The sequence below is a fragment of the Myxocyprinus asiaticus genome, chromosome 48 (assembly GCF_019703515.2).
Source record: "Myxocyprinus asiaticus isolate MX2 ecotype Aquarium Trade chromosome 48, UBuf_Myxa_2, whole genome shotgun sequence".
NCBI lineage: Eukaryota > Metazoa > Chordata > Actinopteri > Cypriniformes > Catostomidae > Myxocyprinus > Myxocyprinus asiaticus.
The window spans coordinates 27,800,587-27,820,645 of NC_059391.1; the positions used below are offsets into that span (position 1 = coordinate 27,800,587).

Sequence of the window (20,059 nt, forward strand, 5' to 3'; positions counted from 1 at the left end):
TGCAGTATGTTTGCAGTATTTACCTTCAAACTGTGATACTGATTTACGTTATTTGTCCTCGAACTGTGGCACGTTTGCATTATTTGTCTTCGAACTATAGTTTGTATACATTATTTGCACCTGAACTGTGGTATATTTGCATTTTTTGCCCCTGAACTGTGGAACGTTTGCGTTATTAGCCTTTTTTGTCGCCTAACTATGGTACATTTGTGTTATATGCCTCTGAACTGTGGCGCATTTGCATTATGTGCCCCTGAACTGCAGTATGTTTGTGTTGTTTACCTCCAAATTGTGATATATTTATGTTATTTACCCTTGTACTGCAGTATGTTTGCTTTATTTGCCTCCGAACTGTAATACGTTTGCGTTATTTGCAAACAAACTGCGTTAGTACGTTTGCGTTATTTGCCCCTGAACTGCAGTATGTTTGCATGATTTAACTTCAAACTATGATACAGTTACGTTATTTGCCCTCGAACTGTGGCACGTTTGCATGTATACATTATTTGCCCCTGAACTGTGGTATATTTGCCTTTTTTGCCCCTGAACTGTGGAACGTTTGCGTTATTAGCCTTTTTTGTCACCTAACTATGGTACATTTGCGTTATTTACCTCTGAACCAGTACACGATTGCGTTATTTGCCTCTGGACTGTGGTGCATTTGCATTATTTGCCCCTGAACTGCAGTATGTTTGCGTTATTTGCCTCCAAATTGTGATACATTTACGTTATTTGCCCTTGAACTGTGGCATGTTTGTGTTATTTGCCTCTAAACTGCAGTATGTTTGCATGATTTACCTTCAAACTGTGGCATATTTGCGTTATTTGCCCCTCAACTGTGGAATATTTGTGTTTTCTTGCCTCCGAACTGTGGAACGTTTGCATTATTACCCTTATTTGTCTCCTAACTACAGTATGGGACATTTGTGTTATGCACCTCTGAACTAGTACGCGTTTGCGTTATTTGCCTCCGAACTGTGGAACGTTTGCATTATTAGCCTCATTTGTCTCCAAACTATGGTGCATTTGCATTTTTTACCTCCAAACAGTTATATGTTTGTGTTTTTTGCCTCCTAACTTTGGTGTATTTGTGTTTTTTTGCCAATGAACTGCTGCGGTTTGCGTTATTTACCTCCAAACTGTTATACTTTTACGTTATTTGCCATCAAACTGTGGCACGTTTGTCTTATTTGCCTCTGAACTGTGGTGCTTTTGTCTTATTTGCCTCATTTGTTACCTGACTATAGTACGTTTGATTTATTTGCCCCTGAACTGCTGTATGTTTTTGTGGCTTACCTCCAAACTGGGATACAGAATTACGTTAGTTGCCCTCAAACTGTGGCACGTTTGGGTTATTTGCATCCGAACTGCAGTATTTTTACATTATTTGCCTCCAAACTGTGGTATATTTGCGTTATTTGCCTCCGAACTGTCATATGTTTGTCTTATTTACCTCTGAACTGTGGTGCTTTTGTGTTATTTGCTTCATTTGTCTCCTGACTGTGGTGCATTTGCGTTATTTGCCAGTGAACTGCGGCGGTGAATCTGGGTTATTTGCCTCTGAACTGCTGTATGTTTGCATTATTTGTCTCCAAACTGTGATACATTTGTCTTATTTTCCTCTGAACTGTGATGCTTTTGTGTTATTTGCCTCATTTGTCTCCTGACTTTGGTACATTTGCATTATTATCCACTGAACTGTGGTGCATTTGTGTTATTTGCCAACAAACTGTGGCAGAATGCCTGGGTTATTTGCCCCTAAACTGCAGTATGTTTACATTAATTACCTCCAAACATACATTTACTGTACGCTGTTTGCCCTCGAACTGTGTCACGTTTGCGTTATTTGCCTCCGAACTGCAGCATATTTACGTGAGTACAAAACATCAAACTATATGTCATCAATTGCGGTACACTTCCGCGAATTACGCTGGATTGCTCTCATACCAATTGGAATCCACACGAATCGTACCCCACACCCCCGTCTTCAAGCAGTCTTGGCTGAAGTTTTTTGGTATGCACACATTGTTGGGAAAACAGCTTTCAAAATGCAGGAGTTCTGGTGTGACAGTGGCTTTAGATCCTGTGATATTGGGTTGATAGGGTGCTTCTTACATAGGACGAGTCGCTAAAGAGCTGTTCTAGAGTTGAGCAGCCAGTCCATTTAGTCAAATTGAACTGACTGCTCCCCAAGGGCCGAAAGACATGCTAATCTGCTCCTAAATGCTAACTTGAGACCCGGGAATTTATTGAGTGTATAGCTGGCCTGGTCACTTTTGCTTGCGATCAGTAAAGGTTGTTTAAGACATAATGAACTGGATGAATTCTTTATTCATGCGAATCATTCATTCAGGTAGTTTAATTCAGAAACTGTGGATTGAATGGTTTCTTAGGTTTTGACTGGACATGTATATCACAGTATACTGTAGGATAAATTTAATGTACATATGTTTGTGTCTACAACTTCACAAGGACACAGGCATCTACCTGAACATCTCACACCTCCATCTGTCATTTTATTCTCATTTCCCTCTGAAACATCTCAAGATGTTCCTGTTCCTCAGTCGTGAGATGAAGGAACATGCTCTTTCTGTCTTTCAGTCTATTGAGAAGCCCATTTGTTGCAAAGGAGGAAGAATCTGTCTCCACTCAGCACCTGAATTCATCCAGGTACCATTTCTTCTCTGGGACGGTCTTGGCACTAGAATTGAGCCAACCATAGTCTTTGGAGTTTAGTTGTTCTATGTAGTATCTAGTTTTTCTGTCTAGTTCTCTTCTGTCACTTTCCAAAAAGTAACATCGTCCAGACGCACTCAAAGATGCTGATGTGCTCTTTAGTTAGGACCTTTGACCCCAGATGTCAGCACAATGCTTTGTGTTGTGTGTTGATAAAAGGTCAGGGGTCCGTCTGTGAGTCTGATCTCTGCCATAGTTAATGATTTTATATCAGTCACAGTCTCCCAAAATCTTAAGTTCACCATTTAAGCAAAGTCAAGATGCCATGTGGACATCTTTAAGATACTCAGACATTCATTTCAGACAAGAGTTTATTTATTTATTTCCACTAATTGTCCAAAAAGGAGCTGAATGTGAATGTGAATTCATTCAAGATGTTTTATACTCCAAACACTCGTAGTGAAACTCCTACAAAAGCACTTTCAGAATGTGAAGAATTTCATGTTGAATTTACCATCTGTTTTAAGAATCGCTCACTAATAAATTTGACTAGACTATTTTTGGTAGCTAAACTTGAGACTTTTATCAAGTGTCCATCTACATTTCAGTGACTTTTGTTCAATGTATCTGAACTTTTAAATTATTCCACTACAATGATTTGGATCTGTGATGAAACAATTCACAAAAGCGTATTATTCTCTGATAGAAGCTCAGTTTTGTCTCGCCAAGAATGAACAGAGTGGGAACATGTGTAGGATTGACACAAAACAACTCTGTATGAGACACAAATAATGAGAAAAGAGGTGCTGCTAATTAAATCATTTGTGATTCATTTGCCTTATATAGATATACCAGATAGACATGTTGGAGCTTTAGCTTATTGTTAAATTTAATCCAGGATTTCCAACAGATTTATTGCTTGTTTGTAACAAGAACACTTCTAGTATTGTGTAGCCAGACTCGTAGTATGAAAATAAAGTCTGGTTCACTTTGCAGCAATTTCTGGCCAAGAACTGCCCACTTATACTGGAAGATGTCTGATTGACCAGCAACATTTTGCTTTTATGTGCTGTTTAGTGGCAGATAAATCTTAAAAAGCGATGTTACCACAATTATAGAGCACACTTTTTCAGCCATCTTGGTTCAATTGGGATTTCATGAAATCCTCCATAAAAGAACTGTGCACCGTTAACCAAACCAATCAGCTCCGATGTGAATCACAACATTACAAACTTTATTTTAAAATGTGAAAAAAGTGTTTGAAAATCGGACAAAAAGACATAGGTGCAAGACTGTGTAGTTTATGTCTTTCATGAGGGAATGAACTACAACCCCATGAAGCATTGCCAATGATGTAATCGAATTAAAAACAATGAAAATTACTGAGAACTTTTATTAGGTACTCCTGTACACCTACTTATTCATGCGGTTATCTAATAAGCCAATCGTTTGGCAGCAATGCATAAAATCATGCAGATACAGGTCAGGAAGCTTCATTTGATGTTCATGTGAACCATCAGAATGGAGAATCTCAGTGTTTGGACCATGGCATGATTGTTGGTGCCAGACGGATTGGTTTGAGTATTTCTGTAACTGCTGATCTCCTGGGATTTTCACGTCTCTAGAATTTACTCAGAATAGTGCCAAAAACCATCCAGTGAGTGGCAGTTCTGTGGACGGAAACGCCTTGTTGATGAGAGAGCTCACTGGAGAATGGCCAGACTGGTTCGAGCTAAATGTGATTTTTCAAAGAATGGTGCGGCAGTCAGCATCAGTTATTGTACAGAAGACGCCGGAAAAACTGCCGAAAATGTGTGTAGACTTTCTAATTCGAATTTTTGTCCGTCCAAAATGAATAAATACTGATTATTTCACAGACAAAACTCAGATATTGAAGCTTAAAGGTGCATTCAGTAATTTGGGGATAATTTAAAACGTTTTACACATTAATAAATGAATTGTGTTTTTGTGAAGAGTGATCTGAATGGTGTACACTCACATGAGATGAAGACTGTACTCATAACAGTTTTCTATAAAAAGTGTTTTTATTATACATGGTGCGGGTTACCCCCTTCAATGTGTTTCGCCATGTTGAAATGACATGGCCCGCTGTGTTTCATTAAACAACGAAGAAGAAAATCCTCACGCTCATTGGCTGCGCCTATGTAGATACACGTGTCTATGCTTAGCGCAGAGTTGTTTGGTGGACCATATTTATTATCGTGCTTTAGCAGCGGAGACAACAGGAGATTCAGTGGCTGAAATGCCGAAGAAGCGATAAAGGTCTGAAGCAAGAAGACAGAGAGACCAGCAAAGGAAAAAAACTAGAGTAAACATCAGTACAGCATACACAACGTGGAAAGATTTGATGACGGAGAAAAACCTGAGTACTTATGCTGATGTTGCTTCTTTTTTTGTTGGACAGGTAAGACATAATTTTTTGGGGGGGGGGATTTTTCCCCTTTTTCTCCCAATTTGGAATGCCCAATTCCCAATGTGCTTTTAAGTCCTCATGGTTGTGTAGTGAATCGCCTCGGTTCAGGTGGCGGAGGACGAATCCCAGTTGCCTCTGCGTCTGAGATCGTCAACCCTCGCGTCTTATCATGTGGCTTGTTGAGAGCGTTGCCGTGGAGACATAGCGCGTGTGGAGGCTTCATGCCATCCACTGCAGCAACCACGCTCAACTCACCATGTGCCCCACCGAGAACTAACCACATTATAGCGACCACGAGGAGTTTACCCCATGTGACTCTACCCTCCCTAGCAACCGGGCCAATTTGGTTGCTTAGGAGACCTGGCTGGAGTCACTCAGCACACCCTGGGCCAGGGGTGGTAGCCAGCGTATTTTACCACTGAGCTACCCAGGCCCCAGGTAAGACATTATTAATCGTTTAGACCACTCTCTAAAATAGTATCAGTGGAACTTACAGAAAACTCATACAAGTTTCCCTCGAACTACGTGTGTAGTCACCATATGTTAGTAATGGACAGTTTTCAGCGGTGTTTACAAGCAACTGGAAAGCAATGTGTAATTATAGTGGCTATAGTAAGGGGGCCCATCTACCTCCACCTCTATGAAACGGCATACGTCTTCATTCGTTTAGTATCTTGGCACAGCGATTGTTGTGGATTTTGAGTAAACTATGATGTTGGTTTGCTTGGAAACAAAACGAGTTCTTCAAATGCAGAATTCATGGACATGCTAAATTTGATCACCAAAAACAATATTAATCTTTCCTTTACCATTACATTCTGTATCGCTAGATAATTGAGGTTTATTTAGAAGCATGTTCGCTTGAATTCGGATGTTTGTTTTTAGGCAAAGCAATGATATTATAGTAGTAATAAATAACTTTAGAAACTATCTCAAACTCCCACATTTTCCAGATGCAAATGATATTCCAAAGCTGGCGGGGTAGCAGAGAAAATCATGCTTATCCACATCAATAGATGGCAGTATAGCGTCTAACACCACTGTCGTATCGGTACTTAAAGCACACGAAGAAGAGCAATGCTCACGCTAGCTAGAGAACTACTGAATGCCCCTTTAATGGACAGTTATGCTAGTAGATATCTAGTTTACTTGCCTCTAAGTGCATCAGAATAAAGAAACTACAGATGGTCCACTACGAACTCTAATCTCCAAAGTGCCATTTGAAAACTACACAAATGACAAACTACTTAATTAACAACTACAAAGTTTAACTTACAAATCAGATACTGCCAGCACAAATCTCAACCTGTTCTTTTATCACGGCTTTATATTGAAATATATAATCGACTGCCAATCTGTTTTCTTTTTTCAATTTTTTTCCGTCTCCAGAACGGTCTGCCCTTCGCTACAACAAATCTTTCAGAAGATGGAACAGAAAAAATAACCACAGGATATTGCTGTTTTCACAGCGTGTTTCCCTCTATGGAGGGAATAAGATGCCATGCTCTCCATCTTTTGTTTTGAAGTGAGGTCATGTTAAACGACATACCAATATGTATATTTTGATTGAGCTTGACCTCTGACTCCTGAAACCCCCCATTCCCATTAACCCCTTATTATTGAACATTAAATATATTTGGGGTTTTAATGTAGTTGTAATGGTACGTCAAATTATTTTACCCTTCATCAGCACGTTATTCAATGATTTGTTTCGATAAGGGATTGTTATTTTAAATGGGTTTCTTTGTACGTATTGCTGCGAAATTGGTCTAATGTGGCAGTAATTGCAGGTTTATTGGAGGGAATGAATAAATAAATGTAAACATTAGGACAAACAGTGAGAACAGATGCAGTTACTGTTATCTTAAATTAGTCTTATGTTTACTAGGCAACCCTGAAACTTTCTCTCCTTAATTGCTCCCATGTCTATTTACCTTTCAAAAGACTTGGAGACTTATTTCAAGTGTGCATATTTTTACTACACACTTAAAGTATGCACTTAACTGGTGATATAAAAAATAATACATACTTGTAAGTACATGCAAATAAGGAGCCGTTCAGACCAAACACATTCCTGCACAAAAAAAACAAAAAAAAAACCAGGGCAACGAATAGAACAAAACTCAGGTACTTCGAGACACCTTTTTAAAAGTTGGGGCCTGGGTAGCTCAGTGGTAAAAGATGCTGGCTACCACACCTGGAGTTTGCTAGTTCGAATCCAGGGTGTGCTGAGTGACTCCAGCCAGGTCTCCTAAGCAACCAAATTGGCCCGGTTGCTAGGGAGGGTAGAGTCACATGGGGTAACCTCCTCGTGGTCGCTATAATGTATTTCGTTCTCGGTGGGGCGCATGATGAGTTGTGCAGGTTGACGGTCTAAGACGCGGAGGCAACTGGGATTTGTCCTCCGCCACCCGGATTGAGGCGTATCACTACGTGACCACAAGGACTTAAAAGTGAATTGGGAATTCCAAATTGGGTGGAATTCCCAAAGAAACTGCATGCTGCTGAAAAAGTGTCAAGACAAGGCACAATGGTCAAAGATATCCGTCTAGCGCATGTTTACATTGAAAAAAAAAACATGAGGGGCGTGAACGTCCCCTTAGCATGTAAGGATTAGAATCTATCTAAATGCACTTAAGTCAGTCTTGCATTTCTCACCATTTTTCCACAACCACGAAGGTCGAAAGAATATAGCCACAAAAATCCTCTTCTGTTGCGCAAACATGTTGGCTAATATTAGCTCAGAGAATCCATCGTAAAGCACCTGTGAATGACCCTTTTCAATGTGCTTTGGGCCTCACAAATCACAAATTTCTTTTAAACCATTTTTAGATAAAATAGTCTACTTTAATTCAGTGTAACTATGTACATAAGAACGGTTTAACGTACAATTTACACAGTGATTCATTCTGCTTGTGTTTCATGAATGAGGCTCTCTGATTTTCGACACAGTAATTCTTATTTTCCATACCGTTTAGGACGTCTCGTATCTGAATTGGGACACAGCAATCCAGATAAACAATAAAATCAACTTCTTAGATTACACGGTAGCCAAAGACTCCACACAAGGATGCCCGAGCTTGCCTGTTGTTTATATTTCTGACTCATGACTGACGATAAAACGGACAGTAATATGGGCTTTTAGTGCTTTTTTTGTCTAATAAACCTTCAATAAGTCTCTGTTTTCAGGTTTCACTTTCAAAGCACCACAGAACTAAAAGTCCTCGTCTCTTTTCAAAGGTTTTCCTCTCTTCTCGTTCTCTCTAAAGCACCTGTACAAATACCAGCCTCTGCTTTGGCTTTAGTTTCCAGGCGTCCGTTTATAATGAAAACACCTGAGCACTGTGTTTATCTGCGCTGGCCGTGGTGTCGAGGGCGCGGTGGCTCTGAGTTCAGGTGGTCTGGTGCGGACGCTCTGATGTGGGTTTGTTTGGGTGGGGATGGGAGTTAATTTAGAGAAAAAGAAAAAGCAAGTCAATGTTTTAGAGACGTGAGTGTTGACGAAGTTGGATTATGATTATTTGACTTAGGCTTCAAAATCACAAATTTACAGACGGGCCTGAATGCACACACGCACATGCTCTCTTTGTCTCTTTGCTCTGATTATTTCTATTCAGTTTCTACTTCCATTCTCAGTGCAAAGAACCAAATTCTTTGAGTATTTGTTTAAAAATTACAAATATCTAAACGGCTTTTAAACGAGATATATTCACAGTAATAAATATCACAGGGAGTTATGTTTATTTCACTCTTTGTTTAGATGATCACAGTCTCAAAACATGCAATAATTTGTAATTTTAATAATGGATTTTCATAGTTTAATATTGAAAGTCTAGGTCTGGCATGAGGCTCAAAAAGGCATTTGAAAAGTACCAAAAATAAATGATGATGCCCTGGTAAAAAGTTTCCAATTCAGTTTAAATGAGACCTTCATATAACAAAAAGAAAACAGTTTAAATCTGTTTATTTTAATAAAAAAATCAGCCCTTGTGACATGAAAAGGCCTGAAGTTGAAAAAAATGCTTTTATACACTTACAGTTTTGCTTATCGGGTAAATGTATCTTGCTTTAAGAATATTTAGATGTGTTTACTTATAGATATTTTACAACTGCAAACTCCAAATTGCCATAGACAAACTACAGGATTAACAACTACACTAGTGTTGATGAAATCGGATTATGATTTTGTGACTTGGACTAAAACTTAACATAACATAAACATGTTGGTTATAGAGTCGGACACACCTGAATGGAATGAAGCTGTCTTTGTGTTCAGGAGATGTGGGTTAAGCCAAGCATCATGCTGGTGTGCAAAATATATGACTGTAGTGTCTCAACCACGTGAGTCCATGTATACACTGGTATCACGATGCGTTTTGGGTGATCCGATCACAAGTGTACAAGCGAGACACATCACCGTTACACCTAGTCGTCTCTTTTGACCACTTGTGTTTGGATTTCGAGGAGAGAGTCTCTGATTTCATGAGGACATACAACAATCATTATGTCTGTGTATTACAGAATGATAATACTGTAAAGCGCAAGAAAAGTAAGTAAAACGCGGGGGTCTGGGTAGCTCAGCGAGTATTAACGCTGCCTACCACCCCTGGAGTCACGAGTTCGAATCCAGGGTGTGCTGAGTGACTCCAGTCAGGTCTCCTAAGCAACCAAATTGTCACGGTTGCTAGGGAGGGTAGAGTCACATGAGGTAACCTCCTCATGGTCACGATTAGAGGTTCTCGCTCTCAATGGGACGTGTGGTAAGTTGTTTGTGGATCGTGGAGAGTAGCATGAGCCTCCACATGCTGTGAGTCTCCGTGGTGTAATGCACAACGAGTCACGTGATAAGATGCACGGATTGACGGTCTCAGAAGCGGAGGCAAGTGAGACTTGTCCTCCACCACCTGGATTGAGATGAGTAACCGTGCCACCACGAGGACCTACTAAGTAGTGGAAATTGGGGAGAAAAGGCAATAAAAAAAAAAGAAAAACGCAAGAAAGAAAGCGTTAAAAACCAGCGCGCAGTTTCTCTTAATTATTCACAAACGTGACGTTTAGAGCAGAAGTTATATTTAGTGCAGTACCTGTAACTGAGCTTCTAGTGTGCATGCTTCTTAAATGTGTGTCCCTATATGTTCATGCATTCGCTTTTTAAAATTTTCCAATCGTACTTTCCTTTAAATCCGCACGATACCGCCTGTTAAAGCTGTCTTTAGCGTCACCCTGTTTCGCCCAAAATGCATCTTAAAACGAAGATATGAAATGAATTCACAAACTTGCGCAGTTTATTCTTGATTAAACGGCTTGTGCCCGTTTTTACGCTTATTTGCGCTAATTTGCAAAGGATTTTCTAGTTATTTTTTGTCTTCTGCTTCCTAAGACCTTGCCCTCCTCTTGCGCTCTCTCTGTATTTCATTGGTTTTGACTCATAATGGTCTCTCACTCGTCAGGACAGTGCTCACACCTGGCGACAAGACGTCTGGATTTCAAGCTGTTTTGAAAACTTTTGTAGCGTCTGGGACTAGTCTCAGCATGTCTCAGGAGTGCGCACACAACAAGACCGTTTGTCGTGAGATCTAAGACTTCTTGTCACAGACCAGTCGCCGACTCAAAACATCAAACGGGACGAGTTTGAGTCGTGTAGTGTCCACTAGGCATTAAACAGTATTCATGTTTGTAGTATGCACAGATTAACAGTATTCATGTTTCAGAAATCAATCAGAGAATCGCAGCAAACGAACCGCACCAAAAGAGCTCTGCAGCGACCTTGTAAAAATGTCTTTTTAGTTTTAGTCTTGTTTAAAATGACTTCTGGTTCATTCTTCAAGTCGATGCATTGTGGGACACAATATCTCATATAGTGTGTTCTGGTTGTATACTGCACATTTTGGCATTTGTACTGAAATAGGCCATCCTGATATTCCATGCATACTGAAACTGTCTGCATATTCTGACCGTTTGGTGTCTTGTAACATAGCCATACTGAAACACCAGCTCTTATCTGCTCTTGTTTGGCCCTGATAATGAGATCTGGGCTTCCAAATATCTCAACGCACTGCTCAGAGGCAGGACATCTTGTTTATGTGGCATTTCAAGCCTGCAAGATGTTTTTTGTGATTCGGAGGCCCCATATGTATTACAGATTTGGCAGTAATGTCGTTTCCGAGCAGTTTACGGTTGTGTTCAGGGGAGTTAATGCTTCATTACACTAAGTGTTTGCAGTCGGTTGCTGAACTCATCTGAGAGGACATCTCATTCCTTATAAGGAACTTTTGAAAGACAGAAAAATAATTAATCTGATTATCAGTAATGTACTGAAGGACTTTGCTGGTGCTCGTGTTTATAAGGGATTGATGTGTAGAAAGAGAGAGTGATTGGAGAAAAAATATAAATTGCGATTGGTCTGATTTTAGGCTAATTTCTAGACCTTCTAGAGTCAAGACCTTTGTTTTGTCCATAGCATCATACCTTGTGACCCACATTTGGATTTCGAACATGGAAAATGGGTAAAATGTAACCATTTCCGCATGGGGCTGCATTAAGAGCCCCATATCTTTGAGATTTAACCCTATAGGTCCTTAAAAATAAAGATATGAAAAGTTAAGTTTGTTCTGAACCAGAAGTTAAAAAGTATATTAAGATATTTGTAATACTTCTGGAGTTATAGGCACTCAAACTTTGGAAAAACAACACAAAAAAGTGTTTTTTTCCCATTTTTGGACTCACACCATTGGCATATAATGCAACAAGTGGTGCTGAAGTCAACTGATTTTAGTAATAGATCTGCCAGTCTTTGTGTAAAAATAAAATAATTACACTGACACCTTTCTAAGGTTATTTTTTTTACCTGTAGTTTTGCTCCAAATTCAAAGCTGTAAATTGTCATTTTGACCGCCCTCCACAAAATAATGGATTACTCAGTAAATATTGACCCATGACATTTCATATTTTGGCTTTCATCTTCATTTATGTTTATCTTTCACCAGAAAAAGTTTCAACAAAATCAAAAATTTCAGCCGGGGAAGATTCGGTGCAGGCCAGTTAATCACTCAATAATGTTTGAAAGCCCAAATGCGATATTTCCTTTTTGTAGTATAAGTTGGTGGAATAGATTGCATCAAATATTTTGGTATTATTCCTTTACCTACAGCACGCACCTCTCAGTTTTACATCCATAATTTTCCATTACAGTCGAGCAATTCACAAAATGTGAAACGTGAACTCTGCTCACTAATTTGTCGCATCGCCAACGGTCGATGTCACTCATGTTGTCTGAGATCACTGGAGGACACTGAACTTGAATGAATGAACGTTACATTTATATAGTGCTTTTCTGACACTACACTCAAAGCGCTGTACACAGTGAACAGGGGACTCTCCTCAACCACCACAAGTGTGTAGCATCCACTTGGATGATGCGACGGCAGCCATAGTGGCACCAGAACGCTCACCACACACCAGCTATTGGTGGAGAGGAGAGAGTAGATTTATAGAGCCAATTAATGGATGGGGATTATTAGGAAGCCTTGATTGAGAAGGGCCAATGGGGGGAATTTGGCCAGGACACCGGGGTTATACCCCATCTCTTTTCGAGAAGTTTCTTGGGATTTTTAATGACCACAGAGAGTCAGGACTTCGGTTTAACGTCTCATCCAAAGGACGGTGCCTTTTTTACAGTATAGTGTCCCTGTCACTATACTGGGGCGTTAGGACCCACACAGACCACAGGGTGAGCACCCCCTGCTGGCCTCCATAACACCTCTTCTTTCACTTGTGGTTGCTGGTTGGTTGCCAGAGTTGAACTCTGCTCAACTTTGTTGAAACTCCAACCGAGAGAGTTAGACAGAATAATCAAGAAAGTAAAACCTCTTGCACTCTATTCTGATAATCATTTCTGATCTGTCAAAGCGCAGATCACACATTACAGCTTTAAAAAGTCTATTTTCCTCCATAGAAAGAGCAAATGATTGCATAACCTTCTTACCAGTCCTCCTAATGTCACCTCAGGTCAGGCAATGATGGCTTGGACTCCATTCCTGCCCATATACACATGTTGGCTGCTTTTCAACACCCAGCCAGACTTATTGGAGGAATTATTAGTGGCACTTAGAGGCGAGACCCCTGGGAAATGCTTAATGAGGGCTGAATGGTTATGAGAGACACAGATGCTAAAGCAGAATCTGGTTCTAGACTCTTAATAAAATGGTGCTGAACAAATTCAAATTGCAATTCCACATCCTCTATTCAAAGTCAGTAATTGAATTGGAAATTAATTGGCAGTTTTAATTCAATTCTGAATGCTGCACAACCCTGTATTCACTCAGGAGTCGGCATGCCGCTAGACACCTTTAATCACTCTGAAAAACGAGACACAACAAAGACCAGAAGAGCTGATAAAACAGCTTCTCTTATGTTTTCATCACACCATTATGAAATTAAATAACAAAGAACGCAACGCAAGCACACATGGGAATTTAGCTTGGCTGAATTTTATGTAACTTGTGCTCTTTTATCGTAGACCTTTATCGCTTTTCCAGGGATCACTGCCAATGTTCTGTAAGAAAAGAAAAGATAAGAACGGAATGAAGGAACGGCAACTTTCTTGAAGATTGTAGAATTTGCTTTGACTATAGAAGCCAATGATTTGCTGTGCATAATAAAAGATAAGGAACTGAGATGTTTGCACTGAAAATGACTTTTTAAATGCTGATGTGATTCTGTCTCTTCAAGTCCTGGGAATTCCATGTAGATGTTGCTTTGAAGGAAAAATACAGAAAAGGTTTTGATAGATGTTGTTGTGTTCTGTGTACTAATATCATTTACCAATGTCAAGTTTAAAAAGTCAGGTTGCGTGACTTAAAGTCTGTGTGAACTTCAAAAAAGCATGTTTTAACAAAGTCATTAACGAACGAGAAAAACAGCCTGCTGGACCAAACCAAAGACTCTGAGTCATTCTGAGATGAAAATAAACGTTCATGAGGTAATCTGGTCAGCGCTGACATAATTTCCTCCACAACTGGACTTTGTCAGTTTATAAAAGATCTTATTAGCTGGCCTGTTAAATCAGGGTTCGTCCGGTGAATGACAAGAAAAACAAAAGATCAGAGGGATGATGATTATTTACGCAAGCCGCAGTAAGTTACACACACACTTTTGAATTTCACGTTGCACCTGTCTAGTGACGTCTTATGAATGGGCAGTTTGTTTGTGCGGATAAATTCAATTTATAAATTGGACAAAAAAAATTCAAAGAAACAAATTAGATACATTCTGGCTAAATTATATTTGAACCATTATATTTTGTAAACAGCATAGTTTAAATACATTTATTTAATAATTTTGTTTCACTTTCAAAAAGGAAAACAGTCATATCATTTGGAAAATATTTTCTGACCTTCATGATTTTTAAAAATATTTTTATATGTTATATTTATTTAATATTTGACAAAAAATATATATTATTTTTTTATTCATGTGTATATATATAAATATTATTATTATTTATGTATATATGTATATTATATTAGTTATATTATTTATGTACATATAAAAAAATATACAAATTCTGTCATCAAGATAAGAACATTTTTCTAAATGATTTTCTTGATCTTATGATCTTACCTTGATGAAATTATATATATATATATATATATATATATATATATATAGTATATACAGTATATGGAAAAAAGATAATTAAAAAATATTCTAAATACATTTATAGAAATATATTTTTCTACATATATTAGCAATATATTCCTAATATAAAATTACTTTATTTTTTTTATTTTATTTTTTTTACTTTTAATAAATATGTTAGAGTATTTTGAATATATACTATACATAGAGTGTATATATCATTTTTTTTTTCAACTATGTTGCTTACAACATACACTTACTATATACACTACCGGTCAAAAGTTTTGAAACACTCATTCTTTGTTATTATTATTTTTCTTCACATTTAGAATAATAGTAAAGTCATTAAAACTCTGGAATGACATAAATGGAACTATGGGAATTATGTTGTGACTAAAAATCCAAAATAAATCAAAACTGTGTTATATTTGAGCATCTTCAAAGTAGTCGCCCTTTGCCTAGAATTTGCAGACATGTACTCTTGACATTTTCACCCTGGGATGCTTTTTAAACAGTATTGAAGGAGTTCCCATCTATGTTGGGCACTTATTGGCTGCTTTTCTTAATTATCCGGTCCAAGTCATCAATTTCAAAAACTTTTCTAAAATTACATTTTAGATTTATAATGAAATAAATTAATATGTTGGCACAATTATATTTTTGTTTATAAAAATGTTTTGGAGATCAAAGACATCATAACACAAATCAAAATATATGTTTGTGCTGCATGGGGTGTACCGGACACTTTCAGAACATTTTGCAAACCTGTGTGATTTCTCCGTGGAAATGGTGTCCAACCATTTGCAGTACTAAAATAACAGCTCTTACGCTGCAATTAGCTAAGTGGTCAAATCAAGTCAACTACCAGAAAGGTCACAGATCTCGTTGCGTATGTCTAGAAGTTCACCACTGACCTTTTTAACCCCATAACTGGCCAGAATGTATAGCAGTCTTGTGACCTTGTGTTGCGCAACACGTTACTTTCCGTCGGATCAGCATCAGGGAACAGAGAGAGTTCTTGTGTTGGTGTGCTGCACCAGATGCCCGGGTCAGGTATGTTTGTGTTAGTTAGCCACTCAGACGACTGATGCTTTTGGATCTTTTATTTATTTATTTTTCTCCCAATTGGGAATGCCCAATTCCCAATGCGCTCTGAGTCCTCGTGGCGGCGTAGTGACTCGCCTCAGTCCGGGTGGCGGAGGACGAATCTCAGTTGCCTCCACGTCATCTTATCACATGGCTTGTTGAGCACGTTACCGTGGAGACATAGCACGTATGGAGGCTTCACGCTATTCTCCATCCACGCACAACTCACCACACGCCCCAACGAGAGCAAGAACCACATTATAGCAACCTCAAGGAAGTTACCCTATGTGACTCTACCCTCCCTAGCAACCGGGCCAATTTGGTTGCTTAGGAGACCTGGCTGGAGTCACTCAGCACACCCTGGATTCAAACTCACGACTCCAGGGGTGATAGTCAGCGTCAGTACTCGCTGAGCTACCCAGCCCCCCGCTTTTGGATCTGTTTCAGGTTAGGTGGCATATACATTTTGACACAAATAAAAACAAGGTTTTGAGGGATAGTCTGATAAACAGTATATTTATTTGTATAGCATAATCAATTTAGTTTCAAAGCAGAATATGCCGTATTGTCTTAAGGCTTAGCTTTTTTTGTCCACTGGGAATTCTTTGGAAATATTAAATTAATTGGTTTATTTTGTTAGGAGATATATTTAGAAATTTGCACACTTACTGGCACTTGATAGTTGTCAGACTCTTCCAGTAGGTTGTGCTGTGGCTTTACTGCATCTTAATGAGGACATACCATAGACTTCTTTGGGTATTGTTTTATACAAAGCTAATTATAAATATTATAGACTTACCTGAAACCGAACCCTGCTATTTATTTATGAACAGTACTTATATATTCAGAATAGGGAAAAAAAAACCATTTACTTTTTTGTTTCTTTCAAACACATCCCCAAAGGAAATTTCTTTCAGATTTATTGAACTTTTGGCAGCAATTTTGTCTCCAAAGTACAGCTAAGTAAACTCACACACAGTTTTTTTCATGTTAGTGTGGAAATTTGTACTTACTGCAATTTTCATACTCTATTTTTTATTCTTTTTTTGTCGCCAAATTGTATGCATTTGGATTGCATACAACATACAACTCGTTTTTCTATCATGGTGGGGAATTTCCATTGACTTCTATTGTTTTTTTTTAACTTAGCTAATGATATTTTCTATGCCCTAACCCTTACACAAACCTTTTTCAAATTTTACATGTCTATTCGGACATTATTTAGTATGTTTATTAATGCGATTTCAGCTTTACACCCTGCAAGCAAACAGCTCACACAAAGTGGAAATGTTGCTGTAACCGTGTTTTCCAGGGCTGACACTGAGTGTTTGGGAAGTGAACTCCGTTTGTGTGTCTCTGGCACACGGAATTCATTACTCGTCTGTTTGCAAGTTATTCCACTCGGTTGGGAATTGCCGTAGTAGCCCGTCCCTTCAGACAAAGAAATTGCGAGAAATTGCACAATAACTCTGGGATTGGAAACATGTTTTCTATGTTTTTATTGAGTGGATTTTGTTGTGTCAGGAACTGAAGCTAATTTCTAACGAGAAGCAGAAAAAGTTTCTTGTTTAATTGCAGTTGTAGCCCTTTTTTTCTTCTACACACACACACACACACACACACACACACACACACACACACACACACACACACACATATATAAATATATGTATATTGGCCATGCATTACAGTGATTTTACCACATAAAAAGGCAGCAACAGTAATATGATAAAAAACACCAATGTTCAATAAACACTTACTAGTTACATCATTTATTAATCATAACATCTGCAATAAACCATTCCTCTACCAAGTAACATTGTTCATTTGCCAAACTGTTGGCTGTTTATAGTTGCCAAAGCAACATAACTTAACACATAGATCACCCAAAAATAAAAATTCTCTCATCATTTACTCACCCTCATGCCATCCCAGATGTGTGTGACTTTATTTCTTCTGCAGAACACAAATGAAGATTTTTACAAGAATATTTCAGCTCTGTTGGTCCATACAATGCAAGTGAATGGTGACCAGAACTTTGAAGCTCCAAAAAGCTCATAAAGGCATCATAAAAGTAATCCGTAAGACTCCAGTGGTTTAATCCATGTCTTCAGAAGTGATCTGTTAGGTTTTGGGTGAGAACAGACTGAAATATAACTCATTATGAATTCTGAATCTATGTACTGATTACCATTGTCCCATGTCTGCCAAACATGTTGAGCTGTCCAAACCTGAAACTGAACTTTTGACCGGAAGTTTGGAGTGAATGCACTTGGCTGCATAGGAAAGATATAGGATGCACCCTTGCTCCCTATTTAGTGAATGACTTAACCTCCATTGCGCTGGTCTCAGAACAGTTCAAAATGCACCTTATTTTCATCCTAACTCCATATAAATCCTCTGAAAGCAGCATTTCTTTTCTCAATGTGAAAATGCATAGTAAGTATTTCTTAGTGCTATTCTCCACTATAGTGGTCATTGTGTTTAACAGCGTGCCGTTTCACGATAATTCGCCCAAATTTAAAAAATGGCATATCGGATGAAACTAGAGACTCTAATCTTTTGACTCAAACAGGTTTCAATGAAAAAACTTAATGAGGTTTCTTACCAGATGTATTTTTGTTGCTGTTTCTCCCAAAGACAAACTCTGCTGTGATCAGCGCCATGTTGTTTTGTCAAATGACTCTATACGTCAAAACTTTATCCCTTTACTAACAGCTCAGAGTGTTATGAAATGAATTCAGTCGGTTTAAATGAATTTAAATTATGCATAGCTTATAGCAAAGCCAAAACACAATGTCCACGCAGAAGGACGTGGGGCCGCACGAGGTTAAAGCAGAATATCCAAGCTTTTTTTTCCATACAATGAAAGTGGATGGTGACCAGGGTCTGTCAAGCTCGAAAAAGGACATAATAGCAAATATATAATTGCTTTGAATGCAGCTCATCCAATCAGAATTTAGAGTCAAAATGATCATTTTTATAGTGTGAAATAAATAACCCATAAAATATGAACTTTGACTCTCGTATTTGCATTTAAATGATGATTTAAAGTGAATGGAGCCAATGCATACATTTTACTGCCACAAAATATAAACATTATACACGTTAACATGATTTTAGTGTGCTAAAATCTCTTACTAACCTTATCTCTGCAAAGTTATATCCAATATTATAATTTCTTGGTCATGACAACGTAACGGCAGTAAATCCTGTAATCTTGCAAACACCATAATATCACGTCTAATGTTTACGTTTTATGGATATACTATTGAAACAGTGAGTATTTCAACATTTGTGAACTGGGTCCATTCACTGCCATTGTGTCTCACTGTAACCCAGATTTTTGTTTTAAGAAAAGGAAGAACGAGTCAAAATTATTTTCTGTGGTACTTAATATTATGCCACAAATGCTGTTGACTGAGCTTGTATTGAACCGGAAATATTCCTTTCAGCTAAAGCACATTAACATGGCAAGCCACCAATGAATGAACTATATGGAAAATGTTGAAGTTTTTCAAAGTTTTCATTGTGCTATCTTTTGGAGCACTCAGAGAATACGTACACAAGTGTTCCAGATTGTTCCCTGTGCTGTTCTGATGGAGTTTTGGAGTGTTTAAAGGAATTTACAAACCCTCCCAGGTGCTTCAGTTACTGCAGTCGAGCGCTGGAACTCAGTTTGTTGTTTCTGGAGCGTCAGGCGAGAGCGTGGCTGAGCTCCTCGCAGCTGTCAGTTTCAGGAAACACTCCTTTAGCACATAGAACTTCTGCCTGATGCTGTTCGGTTCCTGTCCGTTCTCCAGAACTTCAGTCAGGAGGTCATAACCATCTAAACTGACTCGCTCTGTTCCTGTCTTTCAAACTCTGCCCTTTCATTATGTTGGCTTGAGGAAGCCAACATACTGTTATTCTGCAAACTTTGTTTAGGTTTAACTCCTCTGAGAGCTTTCAAGCTACAACCACCAAACTTGGCACAGTCCTTCAGACTGTTCGGGAATAGTGTGCTCTGTCTTTTCCAACTGATCGGCCTTGTGGTTTTCACACAGCAGATGATCAAAAAGCAAAAAAATCCCATAGACTTACATGACAGAATTTTCAAACAGGCCAAAAAAATAAAATAAAATAAAATAATGCTCGTTATATCAAACTGCAACTGGCAAAAATTAAAATGTAAACAAATCCACACAAGGCCTTTAATCTGATTTAAGTTGCTGTCAAAGGGAT

General features: G+C 38.4%; 2 protein-coding genes across 2 annotated transcripts in view; one reads left to right on the forward strand and one right to left on the reverse strand.

Annotated features, from left to right (window-relative positions):
* LOC127437111 (ribonuclease inhibitor-like) overlaps window positions 1–20,059 on the reverse strand; it is a 481,472-nt gene that overhangs the window by 236,261 nt on the left and 225,152 nt on the right. The window lies entirely within an intron of this gene.
* LOC127437618 (potassium voltage-gated channel subfamily KQT member 1-like) overlaps window positions 1–20,059 on the forward strand; it is a 184,113-nt gene that overhangs the window by 37,093 nt on the left and 126,961 nt on the right. Inside the window, exon 14 of the mRNA XM_051692649.1 lies at window positions 2,602–2,670. Within this exon, the coding sequence (XP_051548609.1) occupies window positions 2,602–2,670 (69 nt within the window). The remainder of the gene's footprint in view (window positions 1–2,601; window positions 2,671–20,059) is intronic.